The sequence below is a fragment of the Rhea pennata genome, chromosome 5 (genome assembly GCF_028389875.1).
Source record: "Rhea pennata isolate bPtePen1 chromosome 5, bPtePen1.pri, whole genome shotgun sequence".
Taxonomy (NCBI): Eukaryota; Metazoa; Chordata; class Aves; order Rheiformes; family Rheidae; genus Rhea; species Rhea pennata.
Genome location: NC_084667.1, coordinates 12,174,829 through 12,194,440, shown reverse-complemented (window position 1 = coordinate 12,194,440; position 19,612 = coordinate 12,174,829). Strand labels below are relative to the sequence as shown.

General features: G+C 40.4%; 1 protein-coding gene across 3 annotated transcripts in view; it reads right to left on the bottom strand.

The window, feature by feature from the left end:
* Positions 1-19,612, bottom strand: part of RAD51B (RAD51 paralog B) — a 401,002-nt gene that overhangs the window by 157,590 nt on the left and 223,800 nt on the right. For all 3 annotated transcript variants that reach the window (XM_062577538.1, XM_062577536.1, XM_062577537.1), the window contains exon 9: positions 3,792-3,910. In XM_062577538.1, coding sequence (XP_062433522.1) covers positions 3,792-3,910 — 119 coding nt within the window. The remainder of the gene's footprint in view (positions 1-3,791; positions 3,911-19,612) is intronic.

The window sequence follows — 19,612 nt, the reverse complement described above, 5'->3', positions numbered from 1 at the left end:
ACTTATTAAACCCTACCATGTTGGCCCCCAAAGACAGCTGAGCACACATGAAAACAGTAATCTTGAAGCCTGCTGACTCCAATTCAGGAAAGAAGGGTAATTATAAGCATAGGGGTAACTGAGGAGTCTTAGTTTCTAGCGCAGCCCAGTTGTTTTTGGCCTGGGCTCAAAGGGCCTGCATGTTTATGTATGGATTTCAGGAGAACAGATGTCAAGGTTAATGACTTAAACAACTGCTTAGGGAAAGCCAAATATCAGTACCATATAGCAAAAAGATAGTGACAAATTCCCTTCACAAACTTGTGTGAAAAGATTACCTTTTCCACTTTCCCCAAGGTCTTATGTCACCGTCCTGCTTTGGAACTCATGCAGCTTCAATCACACCTCAGCAGTTGAAAGACTCCTACTTTGGTCCCCGCTTGTGTGTTTTGATGGTATAATTAATTTAAATGCAGACAGGAACCCCCTCCCTCCCCAGTGGCATTGCTTCTGTCCTGAAGGAAACACAAAACCAGAACGTTGACTTCTAGAAAGGAGCAAAAGAGGGAAGTTCATCTGTTCATTAAGAAACCGGTGGTTGTCCAATTGACAACGCAAACCTAATTGATTTTAGGGCAGGCAGGATTTCATCACTTTGCTGAATTGGCTGCTGTCTTATTAATGCTCACCAGACATATGGAGGGTGGGGTGGAGAAAGGGATAGCTGGCTGAAAAAATACTCACTGGACAAACAAAATGATGGAATGTTCTCCTCAATAAAAGACAAAAATAAACGGCGTAGAAATTGTATGCTTAATTTCCCCAGATTTTCCACATACTCTTTTTGCCACCTGCTGCCCTGGCATTCCCCGGAGTTTCAGGGCTCTGGACTACTGCAGAGTCCCACAACTTTCACAGAATGAAGACTGCGTGACTGAGGACAAGCACATAGCAACCTGGTGGCTTGTGCTGTCCAGAAGATTCTATGTTTCTGGAAAGCTTAATGACTATATGCTCACTTCACATTTGGAAGAGTCCCACCCTCAGCCCTCGTGGCCCAGTGCTGATTCCTCAGCATACAGGGAGCGATTTCCCAGTGAGGACTAGCACACGGGCCTCATTACCAGGGAAGTCCACAGTAATGAAAGATCCCTCAGCCTGTCACAACCGCACCCTGGCTGCTCAGGGAAAGAGGGATGGAAAGCAGAGCCAGGAAGACCTTCTTTGGGAGGTCAAGTGCCTGAAGAAGGAATTTTCTTGGTTTTGAAAGAAAGAATTGCACTTAACGTGCAAGTCAGAACAAAACATAGCTTCTTCTCTGAGTGTTGATTCTGCAGGGTTATGAGGTATAAAAAGCAGAGAAAATTTGATTTTGCACTACTTTTCACCCCAAATAAAACAATTCTCAGGAGGCAAACATCATTCTCCAGAACAACCATGTGACTTCAGTAACTACCTGGAGCAGAATTTCTTTTCAAAATCAAGGCAGGATAATTTTAACTACACAGATAATCACAGACATTTTAATTACAGTAATATAAGAATTTGTGAAAGTCATTGGTGATTTAAGAATTTCTGGACCTCCAAGCTAGGTTTTCTTAAAAAGTGCTGATTTTCAAAGGTTTGATATCCAATACTTCCTGACAGAGTCACCTTAAGATGACTGAAATGTCATCCTCAGAAATGAGGTACCTTTAATCACAATTGACTTCTGAAATTATAAAAGAAGATATTTGTATAAAATTATAGTAATTTAATCAATATAATACTGCTACAAGTGTGGTAATTCTAGAGGTCTTATTCTACTGGAAACCACATGTCCAGCTGAAAGATTTGTATGAATTAGAGAAGAGAAGAGAAGAGAAGAGAAGAGAAGAGAAGAGAAGAGAAGAGAAGAGAAGAGAGAAAGGAGACAGATATCAGTAACAGGAAAGTATTTACAGAATATCATCTACATAGCCTATTTTTTCATGGACATCATAGATAGTATAACTACTATTTATATCACACTTCTGTTTTAAATTACTTTGATTTTTATAATATATATTAAAGTTTATTTTAAGGTTGTTTTTCCTGACTACAGATTTGGTTTTTCTATTTAACTAAAATAGACTATGGCATCACATGCAAGCAAGGTGATGTACCTAACAAACTGAGTTGGAAGACTGATTAAAACTCTGTTTTTGTTACATATGATTTACACATGATTAAGACATGATGTTATAACTTCTTTATTATTATTATTATTAAGGAATGTAAAGGCTGAAAAAACACTTTATACCCTTGTGACCTACTAATTCTCAGACAAAATCAGGGAAAACTAGACTTGATATCAGAATATTCTTTAGGGAAACTGCTCCCTCTTTCCACCAACACAGGAATGTTCTTAATCCTTTTTAGTTGACTTGTGTATCAAAAAGTAGCATATAGCCCAGTTTCTGCCCTTCTCCCTTTTGCCAAATCCACCTCCCACGTACATCCAAAGTGATCCAGAAAATTTGTGGACAACTTTGCATTTTGCACACATATGTAGAAAGGCAGCACTCTTTACAGTCCAGATCAAGAAGTAGAACAGGGAGAACTTAAAAGAGCAGCAAAAGTGAGAGTGTGCTTCTATTTGAACGTGCTCTCTTGTTCAATGCAAGTCAAGAAAATCCTTTTTCTAACTACTTTTGACACACACAATCTGTTATCTGAGAATCCGGAGGAATACTTCTGCTTCACAATATACACTACACTCAGAATATAAGTGCCATGGGTATAATTTTACTTCTAATGAGCAAAATAAACCAGAATGGCTTCCTCTGCTCTGGCTCTAAGGTCTCTACAACCTTCTGAGAAACCTTGCTGTGCATCAGAAAAGCTAGGAGCTCTGTTGTGAAGGCATGTGGGTAGTAAAGCTGAGGAGTAAGATGGTGCAAGTTTTGCAACGTAATTTTTCTGACAGCACTCTACTTTAAGGGGCAGAAAAACAGTAACATTAATATTGAGGGTCAGAGCTTTTGGAAAGAGTTACATCAATACAAAAACAAAATAGACAAAGCCAAAAGAGTTTATAACCACAGATATCCCAAGAGACAAATGAAATCATGGGTTATGATGCTTTCAAAAACAAAAAAAGTTCTTTTCTTCAATCAAAACTCAAATATCCTGCCTCCTAATTTTTCACGATATTTTTTAAATTAAGAGGTGAGGATTGCAGGCAAAAATGCTACTAATTTCATCTAAAACATAGAGCCGCTCAGTGAAAAGGGTAAGCTCTCTCCTTCTTGCAGACACACTTCTGTAAAATTGTTACCATATTTACTGTTCAATGTCAAGCTTGCTGATGCAGGCACTTGCAAACAGCAGCTGCAGGAGACAGAGTGCTCCCTGTCCTAACAGTCATAGCAGAAATTTGGCACAGAAGTGTGGAAAAGATGACAGCAAAACAACCATGCCACAGAAAAGACTAGCCTCCCCCTCCTGCCCCTGAGATCAGTGAGCAGAAAAGCACTTTAAGGATTACCTGCATCTCCTTAGCATGAAATGCACCAAAAGCTCAAGAAAGTTGTGTCATCATGCCAATACATACCAGGTTCCCTTGCTCAGAGGAGCCCATAATGACACAAGGAGCCAAAACACGTAAGGATTGGCCATCCCTGAAAAGCAGAAGATGCTGACTGCCCCCCAACTTGAATAAGCAACTGGCCTGCAAGCTCCAGCCTTCTCAACACACACCACATAACCAGAACGCTTAAAGGACACAGCCCATCTGACAGAGTACTCTTTGTGCAGCTTAATTAAAATTCTGTTTGCTGTTAACTTCTCACCTGTCTTGTCGGCAAGTCGTGATATTGTAGTATGAGCCTGGTGTTGACACTGTGACTCCAGGTATTGCCAAGTGCTGCTGTCACACTACCAGATTCTCTCTTCCCACCTCCAGAGGCTCCTGAGGGTAGAAATAAAAGAAATCATGTCAGGGCTGCACCATAGACACGGGTTTGGCAGGGAACTTCTCATCAGTCATCTCGGATCATTCCTTACACCAGGTCATCATAGTTTGTATTTAATGAATGACACAACTGCATGAATTTCCTACCTTCCTGATTTACCTATATAATTATAGTGTGAGTCCTTCTCTGTCTCACTCTGATACACGGTTAAAATGCCAAGGATGAAAGATGTGCTACAAAGAAATACGTACCTTTTTGGAGAGATCAATGTATTTTCCTACATATCTGGAGGTGCACACCATACATGGGGAATGCTTCTCTTGCCCTTTTTAAACATACTCCTTCCATATAAATCAGCCTTCTGTGGGCCAAGGAATGGGAAGTACACCAGCAGATAGAGAGTGTTTAAAGAAATAATGAGAAAGGAAGTTACAGGAGCACAGTATGGTGCCATGATGCCATGATCTGAAAATTAAAATGCTGTTTCATGCAAGCCGACATCTCACACATTTTCCAAAATTTCTGAAGGGATAAAAACAGCCTTTTATGTATAAATACCAGCTTAGTGTCTTCTCAGTCATATGAACTTTATATAACCCTGATGGAAAACGCTCTGATCAGCAATGATAACATAAGAAGAGGTGTTTCCAGTAACACAGCATGATCAAGCTTGCTAAGCTGCTGTTTCACTTGATTTCTCTAGCAGCAGCACACACACACACATATATATACATATATATATATGTGTGCATGTATGACATATATGTGTATACATACAGACAGACAGGTGGAAGCTCAAGATCTTCATCTTTGCTTATACAACAAGTCCTGTGTAAGATGGACAGGCAGATGGTGAGTTGTTTTATTCCAAGAAACTCTTTAAGAACAGAGTAAGTCAGACAAATCAAAGAAATTTAGAAACAAAACCCAAACTGATCATGTGTAAGTTGAAAACTGAACTGTTTCAGACAGACAGTCCAAAATGTTAAAAAGCTATGAGAGTTGGCCTGAAATTGAATGACAGAAAGCTAAACTGAAAGTCAGGAAACTTCCTGTCATCTACCAGGCAACAGAATTGCTTCCCCAGGACAGTCATGAAATTCCTGTCAACTGAGTCAATTAAAATTGGATTTGACAAGATCCTGAAATAATACACTGGGAAAGAATACTAAAGAGGATAAAAGTAGATTACAATGAATGATAGCTCTTTCATTCTTTAACTTCTACCCTCTCATAAGCAAGCAGTCAAGACCTCCTTTGGAAAAGAGCAGCCAGCCACAGAACTGAAAGAACTATTTCACCTTGCTATGAGAAAGCTGATGTTTCAAGCCAACACAGGCTGGAAAAGATAAAAGGGTATCGCACTTACTCTGAAATACAAATTTCAGAGCATTCTTATATTTCTGACAAAAGGATCAGTGGTGCAACAGTTAATACTGATGCTTAAATTGTTAAGTACCACATTGTGGAAGCAATACCATACTTAGATGGCAAACTCATCTCATGCCTCAGCACAGCTATGGGGGGATGCAGGTTTATAGCCCTTCATTTGCAAGTTAGCGAGTTTTTTTTTTTTAATAACTGTTCAGAGGAGAAACAGTGATAAGGAAATTGTATTAGACTGCAAGAAACAAAGGAGAGCAGCAAACTTGAGAGAAGGGCCTGGAAATCATTCTGGTGCGCTAAAGGACTCGTGTGAAGACCCTGAAAAACCCCACCAAGTAATGTAATGCTCTCCTGATATCTACTGGATTTAGATGAAGTCTTTCATCGTAAAAGAAATTTATGAAGTATTTGGTTCAAGCTAACAGTTTAATAGGAGTCTTGTCTCAGTACTTGTCCGGATTAATTCTCACATCATGGCAACTCACCGTGATCTGCACAATACCCACTTTTCATGAACAGAATCTGTTCTAGGTTGAAGATAGTCTGCAACTGTGCTAAACAGCAAGGGCAGTTCTTTTCTTTGCTCAAAATGGAGGGATTAACATGTTGATACACATCAAACTTCCACCTGGATAACAAACTCCAGAAGCTGCAAACTGCAAGTTCCAGTATCAGGAATCCCATTCTGTTAACTAGTCTAACCAACCCGTACTGGGAATGCAGATGTGCTGACAACAACAGTTCTTTTCATCTGCCTTTGCAATTTAGCTTGCCACTTAGGGGAGAGATTGAGTTCAAGTGTTTCAAGTGTTAAAGCAGGGTGCTGGGAAGTCTGTACTTCATTCCCTGTTCTGTCACGTCCCTTACAATGACTTAAAACAAGTTACTTAAGTTCATTACATTCATTCTGGAAAAAGCTTACATGACCAAAGTAAAATGTTATTACTGTACAAACAGGCTGAGAGAGAATAACAGAAAGAGAAGCAGCTTATAAGTTTTGTGATCTTTGCTTCGTCATATGGAATAAACTCAAAGTTTCTCCCGTAGTCTATGCTGTCCTTTTTCCCACCTGCTAGAAACGGGTAGGAATCATGGAATTCAAGTGAGGCAGCTAAATGTGAGTTCTGGTGTGTGTGGAAGCGTTCACCTTGTAAGTTATATAGCCGCATTCATAATGGCAGTGGGAAGGCACCACTCCACACCACTTGGAAATGATTCGTCCACCAGTTTGGGGCCCTCTGACTACAGGCAAAAGCCCTGACATTTCGAAAGCAGCTTAGTGTTGACTTACAACAGCTGCAAAATTCATATCCAAACTTCCCTAAAACTCTCTTTCTCTGCTATTAGCTAACAGAGAGAGTAAGATTGTGCTGTTGCAATGCTCAGTGGGGCATTTAAGCGGTTAAATGTCTAGAGTCTGGTGATAAAAATGACATATCACTCCATAATAATTCCTAATTCTGCATTCCTTGCAGGCCTAAAACCTGTACCAAAGTGAACAGAAGCACTAGCGGCATAAGGCTTGTGGCAAAACATGCAAGCTAATTGCTGGAGATTTATTTTATTTTATTATAAAGGAGAAAGCCTACTGTACCATTCTGTGTCAGCCCGTCTGAAGAGGGCTGTTTGTGTGACCCACTTTCAGGCAAATCCTCTTCTATGAAGTTATTCAAATTTATGACTGTGGTGCAAAGTGGTTAGTAAGCCTGGAGCAAATTTGCAATGAAGACGTTTTACAGGGTAGAAAGGAATGCCTCACAGGAAAGGTTTCCATTTTATAAGGGATCCTCCTGCAATCTGATGCGTTAGGCAGACAGAGAAGTAAAGTAACTGGAACTGAAACGAACTAAGAGGGAAGGAGCACCAGCTTTGCAGAGAAGTTCAAGGACAGTGACAGCACGTGCTTCATTCCTTCTCCTCGCTCCAAACACAAAAAGATAGTAAATGTCTCAGGGGAAGAAAAGAGGAAGAAGGGAGGATACGTTAAAATGGATTTATGTTCAAATATGCCCTTTAAAAAAAAACAAACTAGCTCTTCTGTTATTTCAAATCCTACTTAGTTATTAGTTGAACTGGACAAAGGAAGGGGATAAATAGTACTGTTCAAAGCAGAGCAGTATTCTTCTGCATGCTCTGCCTCCTTCTTCCCATCTTCAGATTTGGGCATGGGCAAACTAGGAGCACAGGGAACAGGAGGAGGAAGAAACAGGGCTGACAGACAGATAGAGCAAAGGTGATGGACCCCAGTTTGTGCATGGATGTTGGAGGGGGCGTCAGTATGTGGAAAATGTGATGAAAGCAGAGGCACAGGGATGGGATCCTCATGGGGGGAGGTGAAGGCGCATGCTAGAAGTGCACGCGCTCCCAGTTCTAAACATGAAAATCTGAAGGTCAGAAGAAGGAGGCAAAACATGCAGAAAAATATCGCTCTGTTTTGAACAGTACTATTTATCCCATTCCTTTATCCAGTTCACTAATAACAAAGTACGATTTGAAATAACAGAAAAGCAAATTTGGGGTTTTTTAAGGGCATATTTGAACGTAAATCCATTTTAACATATCCTCCCTTCTTCCTCTTTTCTTCCCCTGAGACATTTACTATCTTTTTGTGTTTGGAGCAAGGAGAAAACCTCTAAACAACCCGTTGCCTTATTTATGACCCGGTGATTTTAATTCATTTGAACATCCTTTCCTTCCCCACACAAAGAGAATGAGCACTAAATTGATCATCAAAGGGCGCCTGCTGCCACGCAGGCAGGCTGAAGACCTGCTTCTCCTCGAAACCTGGGCTCTGCAGGGCAACAGTGGAGACCCTAGTAGAGCCCGTAGCTGTTGTGAAACACAGGCAGAAAGAAGGAACTGGCTGTTTCACTCTCGTTGAACAGCTGTCACAAGTGAAAATAAAGCTTCCTGTGGGCAAACTCCAAGTAAACGACTCTCTGCAACCAGGGGAAAAATAAATCAAGGAAGAAAGGGTGGTTCTTCAGCCGAGGTCTACAGCACTGCTGCTAAACACAAGGCACGCACAGGGCTCCTCTGCCCCGAAAAGAGGTGGCTGTGGAAGCAGCCGACAACACTTTGCCCTACTCATGCACAAGGCCCATTACACCTTTGATTTGTTTCCCCAGTCAGTGCAATTAAAATGAGCACTCCACAGGTAACCTTCCTTATATTAGCAGGATGGGGAAAGTGGCTTTATTCCACCACCCCTTTCCAGTGGAGGCAGCAGTAGGATTAAAGCCGTTCAGCTCCATACTGAGTTTATTCCATTACATTTGGCCCCAGAGAATTATAAGTACAGACATGGTCTTAAAGACTTTCTCTCCTTCTCCGCAGAAGGAGGTGCCATATTTGCCTTAAACATTACTCCCTCAGGTAACCAAGCCTCAACTGCTGCAAGTGTGATTGAGGAGGACTTTATATTCATAAAGAAACTTCTGATTCATTAGTGTCTCATCCTGTGTAAATGCGAGTAACTAGATACAGTGTCCTGAATCAAATACGCTAAGCTTCATAAAACATTCTTAAAAGCAAAGAGTCCTTGCAGGTAGGATGTGATTATATTCTTGATTTAAAAAAAGAAATCTGTTCCTTGTTGGTATAATTGCACAGAGCACTGAGTTCCTCCCTTTCCACATTTTCATATAGTTTTTTGTCTTTCTAGATAAGAGCGTGCTGGCCTGACAGGTTCATCCCCACCACTGGGCCCCTTTGCAATCTCCATCAATTCAGCAAGTCAAAAGTCTTTCAAATGTAAAAAGGGATTGATGCACAACATCACAGTGAAATAGCAAGAGAAGCTACTAGTCCCCAAATCTTTCAAATCTTAGCAACATCTAATCATCTTGAAAACAGTGTATTTATCAAAAAGGAGGAAAAAAATCCCTCCAAAAGTACAGAGAAAATATTTATAAACAATTAGGCTGGTGAGCTCAACAAAAATACTACACCATGCAGTAAGGAGGAAAGTACTTTTCCCTCTTGCTCTCAGGCTATGTAGTTTTCTTACACGGGAGTTCTGGTTCACTGGTAGAGCACATAAAAACCACTGCTTTTCACCTGCATTGCGCTCAGTGCAAATTTTTGGCACAGATCTCTAACAATGACACCAAAAAAAAAAAAAAAAAAAAGCAAACCCCAATCTATTTTTCCATCTTCACCTACTCAGAAAGTACAAGCCTAAATATAACTAATAGTGGAAAACCCCATCACAGTAAAAATCAACCCACAGGACACGCATCTATGAAGTAACTAACCACAGTACCCTTCAACTCCTGCTCACCCTCTTCCGACATTTCCAGCCCTTCTGTACAGCATGTTCTTCAGCCTACAGATAATTCTGATTTTCTTACCATACAGTGATGGCAGTTTCATTCTCTGTACTAGGCAGTCAAGGTACATCCCAAACTCCTTCTGTCATGTACTCTCTACCCTTGGCAGAAAACTAAGAGACACTGAGCGAGGATGACAAAAACGAAGTTCTTTAAAAGAAAGTCATGGCCCTAGCAGTAGACAGCTACTCAGACCACCATTCAGTATTGCCTGCCTAGGACAAAGCATAGGCCAGATCATCATAAAGCATCTCTACATACCTAAGTAATCACCAAACACAAATTACTTATTTATATGAACTGACACTAAAGCAAATGATGTTCCCCATTCCAACTGTACAGTTCTATTTCAGTTAATGTTTTATGCAGGCATGTCACCAGCAGAGATCAGTTCAGTTTAGGAGAAAAAAAAACTCGCTTGCTAGACTACAGTATTTCCTTCATACAGTCTTTTATTACTTAGGCCATGTGGCAGGAAAACCAACGGTTGCTGCAAGAAATCAAGCTTGGCCAGAAAAGCAGTTGTGTAAAAACTGTAACTTCTAAAAGGTTTACTCTCCTTGCTTTATTAACAGTGGGAATCTGACAAGTTTACTCCCAAATATCCCCTCATTATGAATCTGTGTAAAAACAAATTATTCCACATTACTTCAAGTTTTAATTAAAAAAAAAGTAAAAATATCGTATCTGGAAACTGAAATTGTTTAGTTATTGATGGTGAGTAATTTGGTTTTCCTTTTTCCTTTACAGTATAGTCACCAGTACACACTTAGCAAACAACACAATTCAGTATAACCCCGTATTTTCAGTTAAAAATTAGTTTCAATGAAAAGGTTTTGAGCAACCCTAGTTAAGAGGTATGCTACTCCTGCAGAAATAATGCCTAATGGAGATTACACTGAAGAGACTATTCTGATTCATTCATCATCAAGAGACAGAAAATTGCCACTTAGACTCCAGCTGCGAAGTTCTTACGGAGAGAAAGCAGTGTATGTGACAGAACGAACCCACTTCTAACTCTGGACATCACAGCTTATCTGCCTCATATTCCCCAAATAGGCGAGTTTTCACACTTTTTTTGTTTATCATTGTATTTCCGCACATCTGGGTTCACATCCTGGACAATTGTTACAGTGTTCATCTATTACACCCAGAGTAAGGTCCTTTCTGCAAGCTTTTTACAGCCATTCATTAATTATAGTGTGACCACTACCCGGAGTTCTCGACTGCAATATGCAAAACACCGTGTACACTCCGAACAACAACTATTAACCTGACCCAAAGGCCCTCTTCTCCTGAGAACCGTGTTTTAAGTCTTTTACCTTCTGCTGATTTCTCCCCACCCACAAGGAATCTTCCATAAGGGAAGAGGGGAAACTGATCAAAATAAGGACAGATCTGCAAAACCGGTTATAAATAAGGTTTATCAGTATTCTCCATGAAACATTAAAAGCTTTTTCAAATGAACAGTGTTAACCATTATTCTATCCTGAAAAATCAGCCAGGACTTCTATCCAGGTGAAGACCTAGGAAGGGTCCTCCGAAGAACTGAACAGATAATTTTTTTCTTTTTAATCTCATACTTGGTGCTGATCAGCACACCCACTCTTATCAGTATGTTTTGCATTAGAGGATCTCATTCCCCAGCACTGGTGGAATCATGTTGATTCTGTTTTATTTTGAGAGTTATCAGAGAGACAAGCACATACATAGTAGTACTCAGACTCCTGTCTGCTGACCTAAAAAAGAAATAGACATTAAGAAATGAGAAAATCCAGCTGGTCTGATTTCTTGCCAGACAATCTACCAGCCATGAACAAAATGGTCACGTCTCAGGAGATTTGTGGAGGTGGGAAGACAGCTGGTGGTTTACAGCACCTGAAACAGGGCCCAAATCAGGGAATTGTGGAGTCGAGATCCTTGGGAACTGATACTTTCTTTTTACCAGCATAAATCTTTTGCTCCTGTGGTCTGGCAATAAACCCTAAACTGAGCAGTTTCCAGCACTCTAGTGTTCCTGCATTTCTAATGGAAGTGACTGTAATCACGGGTGCTTCAGTGGGAGGGATGAGGAAGACCAAGCACAAGACAGTGATTTTCCTTCCAGTAACCAAGGATAAACTCTTCATCCTAAAGCTCACTTTCCTTCCTTTTCTAATGGCAGATTTTGAGAAATTCTTTTTCTAAAATCCAAAATTGTGCAAATTTATTCTCTTCTCAGAACCCACCGCTGTGCCCCACACTGCTCACCACTAAAACCTAAACTAACTTATTCCCTCTTACCCCTCCTATGCAGTCATTTCTTCCTGTCTCTCCAAGACTAGGAAATAAAATCCCAAAGCACTGACCTAAAGCAAAAAGAACAGAGATGGAATTCTGCCTTGCCTGCACATATAAAGGATGCATAGGTTGAAAAACAAAGCTTGCCCAGTCATGGCATCTGGTACTGCTAGGGTCCTGTGAACCAGAAAATGCTTTTAATTAGCACCTCACCAATCATGCTACAAGTTATTGCTGTATTTTTTTCATTAAGGTCCTTCAGGGAATTAAACAGATCATGATATTAATCAGAATGCATGTAGGAGGGAGGAGGCAGAGTGCTAGAATTACATGTGTGTAGGTCCCATAAGGCTTGAATAAAGAAGTGAAATTTAGTATCGTGCTGTCAAAGCAACTGAAGCCTTGCGTGCTGCAAGCCTCGGCCCTCTGACCTACACAGCCTCAGCATTATAGTATCTGATTTTCCCAGGATGGCTAATCTCAGCTGCTAACCTTCATCAGTCTCTGCTAGTGTTTACCCATCATCTGGATTTGCCACTTCCGAACTTTCGAGGCTAGAACCAAATGAGCCAGCTGTTACACTCCTCCCTGACAAGGACGAAAAAACACAGCAGTCTGCAGTCTGGAAGGCTAAATGGCTATCATCCCAGAAAGGCAGAACAAACCCCATACATCTGCGGGGACGAGAGGGAGGCGTAATCTGGAAACTGCAGCAAGTTTCAGAGTGCAGCTCGCTGCTCCGTGGCCGTGTTTGGATGCTGTGGTCTGAGACACACTATATTCCCATATTCTATAATTTCTCATGAAATACGTTCTGGTAAAGAAACAACGTCTTGGCAGCTTAGCTCTCTTACCACAGAAGTGACACAGTGCAGACAAAATCAGCAGTAGCGCAGGCGAGGTAGGAGCCAGTCTGCAAATGAACCTTAAATTACATTTGAGAGTCAGGGCAGGGAAGGGTGAAAGGAGGCGCAGAGGAGAGAGTCAAGTTTCTATCGCACATTGAGTTCTCCATCAAAGTGGCCAATAAAAGGACCAATTAGTGCTAACATACCGAGGGTGTTTCTGACATGGCTGTCCGTTTCCTGGGGAGTAGGCTGATGGTATGTCTACAAGCAGATGGGAAAGGACAGTAGATGTATGCAAGTTAGTTTCAAACGAGCACTAAGCTCTGCCTGAGCAAATATGCCCCGTTAAGAAGCCACAGAGAACTCTGCTGCTGCAGCCAGCTCACTGCTAGTTCTCGCATTAGCTCAACTAACGCTAGCACTAGCATTGCCTTTCAGCCCACGCTGCAGTGAACCTTTCCTCAATTTACACAGCATAGGCTAAAAATCATTAACAAATAACATTTTTCGATCACAGTCTAGTTTCCTGGTTTCAAACTGGTGAATTAAGTTATCCATCCTTTTCATTCCTAACTACAAGAGTATTTCTATACTAGTCCTCTTTCAAAACTATTTTCAAATCTCAGTGAGTGACTATTTTTTGATACAGAGGTTTGAAAAACTAAAGTATTATGACTTGGGAGTGGTACTGGCAACAAGGGCTATGTTTAACAGGCAGTCTTAAATTTTGCTTGCAAGTTGAGATGTTTTGTGTGAAAACTACACAAACTGTTTTAATTTGCATTATGACCTTAGTCATTTCTTTGAAAACTTAGCCCTCAGTGTTCTTCACACTGTTCACATAGCTAACAGTTACAGCAATTCCCTCTAGGTATAAATAAAAACAACAACCATAGAATTGTAATGTTTGGATCACGAGCCAAAGTTTTCAAAAATAAATTCCAGGATGAAACAATTTTCTTTCAGCCTGCGACATGGAAACAGAGGTCAGCCAAACATTTTGGGGCTAGAAATGACTGTTTGCAAGTTACAGTTGTTCGCATCTGGAGTACAGATTTGGCAAAACTCTTAATACTACCCATCACAAAAACTAAACTGAAAGAATGTTTTGGATGCCTGATTAGGAACACAAAAGTTAGGAAACATTAAATGTAAAACGGCGTGTGTGACTTTATCTCACAAATGCAGAATGAGGGACTTAATTATTGCGCACGAACAGTAACATCACTGTTAACTGTGGCATTCCTTAACGCGTGAGTATTTAACCACAAGTCCGTAATTTCCAACATAGCTCTTATTTGCCGCATCCAGGTCTCAGCGCAGAGCGGCCGGTAAAGCAAACCGAAGGCCGAGACCGCGGCGCATCCGCTCTGCTTCTGCTTTCCTGGCCCGGCCCAGGGGACGTTCGACACGTGAACCTAGCAGACACTGCCAAGGGCTTCAAGTACCTTCAGGACATGTGCTAACACTGCCCTTTCACGGCTGTAATTGCACAGCAGATTTACTCATATATAAAATGCCTTTCCTCTCAATATAAGATAAATGACAAAATATTTTAATACCTGCACACACCACAGCGGCTCACTGTTCAGAAATGACTCATTTGCAAAGCTGAAATTGCATGTATGTGTATGTACGTATACACAGAGCATATAACATGGAAGACGTTAAATGGACAAGGACTAAAGGGGTCTGGATTCACCGTCTGCCTCTGACACAGACTTTCCAGGAGATTCTGAGCAAGTCGATTAATCTCTGTGTCACTGTTCCCCCGTCCTGGGCCTGAGGCAGTATATTCTTTTTTCCTCATCTCATTCTCAAAAAGGAATGACTCACTTTATCTCAAACTAACTAAATAAATTCAACTTTGGACAACAACCAAGACTGGAAAATTTCATCCTGATAAGCTTCTCTGACTGAACACAGAGGCTTAGAATGGAAACATTTATACATTCTTAACTATAGAGGTTCCTTCCGTTCCTGCTATAATGTAAAATATTACAAGATGTGCCAAGTTTTCGCTGTAGTCTGCATCAGGCACCAACAGGACACAGAAGTGCTCTATGGAGAATAATGCATAAATCCAAAATGATCTTCTGACTGCAGAGACTCCTCTCTCCTGAGATGTATTACATTTTTTAAAAAGTCAGTGAAAAATAAAAAATTGCAAAATACCACTTTTAATCCTTGGACTACAAAATGGTTGAATCCCCTAGAGGCTAGCAAGGGCCAGAAACAAGGTTCCCCCCCACACACCCACCCGTTTTCCCAGATAGAAAGTGGGGGGAGGAAAAGCAAGGGGAAGGGGAGAGAGCAAAGAGTGGTTGGTTTCAAATAGCAACATTGTCCAAAAGGGTGAAAGGGAACAGATGGCCGTGGAGAATGCAGCCTCAAAGCTCTAAAGAAAAGGGCTATTTTGACAGATCTTGCTGTTTCCTATTCAAGCATGAACACTCTGGCATGGAGAGTTAAGACGATACAAGGAACAACCTCTGTTCCCAGCAACTGACTATGGGCAACTGGCCTCTGAAGCTCTCTGAGAAAAACAACATGAGACAGACAGACAAACAGATATGGCAGCAAGCCCAGATCTCAGCCACCAGGAAAGGGGGGGAAAGAAAGGGAGGGGGCTCAGAAAGGCTAGAAACAGCTGCCTTTTCCTGGCTCCAGTGCAGAGCATTAGAAAGAGCCTGTCCAGCCTTTCTCATCTTCCTTTTCAGTGCAACTTCTTGAAGGGGTCACCCTCAAGCTGTTGGTCTTTGCCCTGAGGGGAGGTGAAAAAGAGGACAGATCAGAACTTGTCTAGCTCAATGAAACCTGTTTCCTTTAATCACAAAAGGCCTCCCTCCAGCTAAGAGGAACTTTCAATGTTTTTTTTTTAAAAAAACATAATTAATTCTAGATTTTTGCATGCTAAAAGGTTGAGAAACTTAAAGTTGTGGCTCCCACAGTATGTGTAATTTGTTTGCATAATACGCAGCAGCGAGCCATTATATATGAGGGCAGGGAGAATTGTACTCGCTGTGGGAAACACAGCTAATATATGTCCTGACTTTTCTATCATTCTTAATCAAGAGAATACATCAACAGTTGTTTTATTCACTGATTCTGTGCATGTAGTATCAGATACAGATTTTGGTTTTCAAGGTCAGCTTCACATCCATACATAAAATTTAGAGTCACCTAAGCCATCAGTTTTAACCTGACTTCACTATTTCCAAAGTCTAAAATGAGAAGGTAAATCTGAGTTGCCTTCTAATTCATATAACATCTTCATTTTTTAAAGCAGACTATGAGACTGTTTCCCAGCCTACACTTGCCTATAGGCAAAAACACGGAGCAATTCTGTTGCATTTTAACCTGGACCACAGCAATGGTCATTCCACATGATGCTTGGAGTGAGGAAAAAAAGAGGGCAACCAGTAGAAATATTAACTAACATCTTCACAGTTCTTCCCCGAGGCAGGGAAGTAGCTAGCATCCTGATCTTAATATCCTCCTCTTTAAAAATCATTGAAGGAAGGAGATGATAAAGAACGGTGGGTCCTCACATGCCAGAACTCAGAATGAAGGAATGCAAATGCTACATACTGATGCTATCGGTGCCTTTGTTCCCTCAGCTGTGAAACAGCGTTCGTAATGCTTAGTCAGTAAAGGGTAAACATGTAGAAAAACAGACACCAGCAGCAAATCACCTCAAAATCCCCAGGCTTTAAGGGAATTCAAATCGTTATTAAAATCTTGATTTTCTACAACATGCAAATTGGTTTTTGTTGTTGTTGTTGTTGCAAAGGATAGTCAATATAGTCATTATTAATTGTAATGGCTAATTTGTAACATTTGTAACTAAATAGATATGATCTGGCTATTAGAAGCAGTCCAACAATAAATGAAATACCTTATTTAGGCTAAATCAGATAAAATCCATTTCTTTCTTTCCTTCTTAATTGTGAGCTTCCTGAGAATGAAAAACTGCTTCAGGCTGTACTTATTACGGGAATCTCAAATGTGGATTATTGGGTACGTATTAATGAGCATTTAACCTGTTGATTTGCCTTTCTTCCCTACATTTCCTTGAGTAATGTAAACCTTGTATAATTATCCAGCAGTTTTCATTCCACTTTACGTTTATTGTACGCGTCCTTCTGTTCTCTGGTGCTGTCAGTGTAATGAACAGTGTTCACAAATTGACTCCGTCTTTCACACTTCAGGACAGGTGGTTCCCCAGGATATTCCCACACATTCCAAATATTTCTAAGTGTTCTACATCTGTTGTCTAAAACATTTTTAGTTCTCTGCAAGAACAGTAGGAGACAAAAACAAGAAGTTACACATAATAAATAACTGAAATGACAGGAGCCCTCTGTCATTTCAACAGGATGATAAATTTCAGAAAAAAGCATAACTTTTATTTGGTATATTATATAGCTACTAAACATTCTTGAAGAGGAGATAACATGAGAATTAACTTACAAGAGTTTTAATAGCCTAGATGATAAACCTGTGCAGGCTTTTTTTGTTTTGTTTTTTTACAGTATCTGCTGATCTGTGGGAAATTTTAGAAATGTAAATACTAAGGTGAGCTATATATTTTCTTCTGGCCATAGAAATCACTGTATCTGTTAAAAACAAATAAACAAACAAATCAAAAAAACACCTCCAGTGTAGACATACACAATCTGAGCGTGATTTTTAAAAGTTCTCTGCTTTGGCCTACAGCAGCTAGGGGAACACTGAATACTTTCAAATTTTTTTTTATTCCTAGAAAATTGAATCAGATCGGATATACTTTAAAAACCTATGACTACAAGTAATTCTTTTGACCAATGAAACCGAGCCACTGTTCAGGATCTGAGACCAGGAAATTAAAAGTACTAAGCGCATTTCAACTACCAGGAGACTCTTTGGAGGCCGAGCACGGCTGGCCGAGCCGCAGCGGGTATGCGGTGAGGCTCAACACTGCTGCTCTCGTTCAAAGGTTCTGAGATGACAGCAGCTACCAGCAGTTGGGAGCTTGGTTTGCATCTCCCTAAAGAAGCCTGCATGTCTGCAGCACTTTGAGCACTGGGGCACCAGCACGTTTTGGACTGTGACAGGAGACTGTCCCCTACCGCATGACCAACGTCATTTCCAACGACACAGTGGAATTCCTTCAAGTACGTAGCCAGCATGACAATACACGTAAGCTGTGAGAGCTGGCATCTACTCACACTAGAGAAGAGCCATACAAATGTGTTCTCCATAGCTATGCAATAAAAACAACTACGCTTTTTTTTTTAATAATGTAAAAGAAACTTTCTCCTATGAGCTACATAGAAATGTTATACAAGACCTCTGGGAGACAGATCCAAGTCTACGGCTTTGGGAAACTGATGCTTCTGTGCGACTGTGCTCAAACAAATTGTGGTGTACTTCCCACAATGCCAGGACTGAGAGAAAGAAACTTAAGCATTTTTAAAAAACTCAGCTGAATTAATTTTGAAGACAGCTATCTCAGCCCAGCCCTAAAACAACGCTGACTGCAACAGCATCTCATCACTGCACAATACAACATGATGCTAGATATCAACACACATGTAGACATCTCGACCGAAAACAGAATTGGATATTCCACAGAAAGTGGAATGGACCAAGAGAGAGAAGGTTTTTAGCTTTTTTTTCAATAGAGAAAAACTTGTTCCTCTTATGATAAATTCTAAGAGGCCTCTGAGAACCTATTACCATAGTAAGAAGTGGAAAGACTAGAGAGGAAATAGTGACAAACATGCTTAGATGCTTCAGTGAGTACAACCACGTGAGCCTGAGATGAGATTTGTGTGAGTCTTACTTGACTTGCAAATTCTAAGTTTCTAAAAATAATTTTGATGCATAGATGTTCATCTGCTCAACTCTGAAACATGAAGCTGAAAATGTCACTGAAGAGTTAGAATAAAATTTTCTGTAACTATGGATGAGGATTCCTTTTTCATATTTTGTTCTGAAAAAAATTTAACAGAATAATTTTAAAAGAAAAGTCAACATCTTCAAGGAACTCATACAGAGGATTTCAATGAAATTCCTGCTAGCAATACATTATACTTGTGAATAAACTTTCTAAACTTTTGAACGATACTGAATTCTTCCAAAGAAAAAAAAAACCAAGTAAAGGTTAATACATTTTCAGTAGTATTACAGGAGAGAAATGATCCTTTTGGCTCTTATTCTTTCCAGAACCCAGAAAGGCTTATAGAACGTTCCACTTTGCACATACAACATAAACGTATCAATCAAAACAGAAAAGCTTCAGAAGAATATGTTAGCCTTTCAAATCACCCTATTTTCTCTGAAGCCCACACAGAAACTTACTTTTTGGAATTTCTTCAGACTGCAAATGTTTCAGACAGTCTGTCTAATGAACACTTGGGCAAAAAGCACTTGTATGCAATTACGTGACTACTGTAAACAAAGGGTATTCTATAATGAAGAGAGTAGTGCTGCACAGGTGACCTCAAGTTGGCTTCATAGCAGGGTGACTTAGCCTAGCAGAAAGCTGTCTAACATGGATAAATCATTTTCGATTCCAGATAGATCAGTCGGGTAGCCTCTGAAAGTCAGACCTTCTGTCTAGGGCTTCATTAGCTCTTGCTTGTTTAACTAGTTATGTTTTCACTTCCATGGCAAACAGACAAAAACCCCAGTGGTGCAGAGAACGGGGGTGGTGACTAACTAACTTACATTCTTTCCTCAGAAAAACCAGGGTTGATCCAGTTTCTTTGCATGATGCTGCCACAGTGGTGTTATTTCATAAGACATAGTCACTGACTACCCCACAGCAACATCCAGAGTGTTGAACTGGAATTTGAACTGTGGGCGC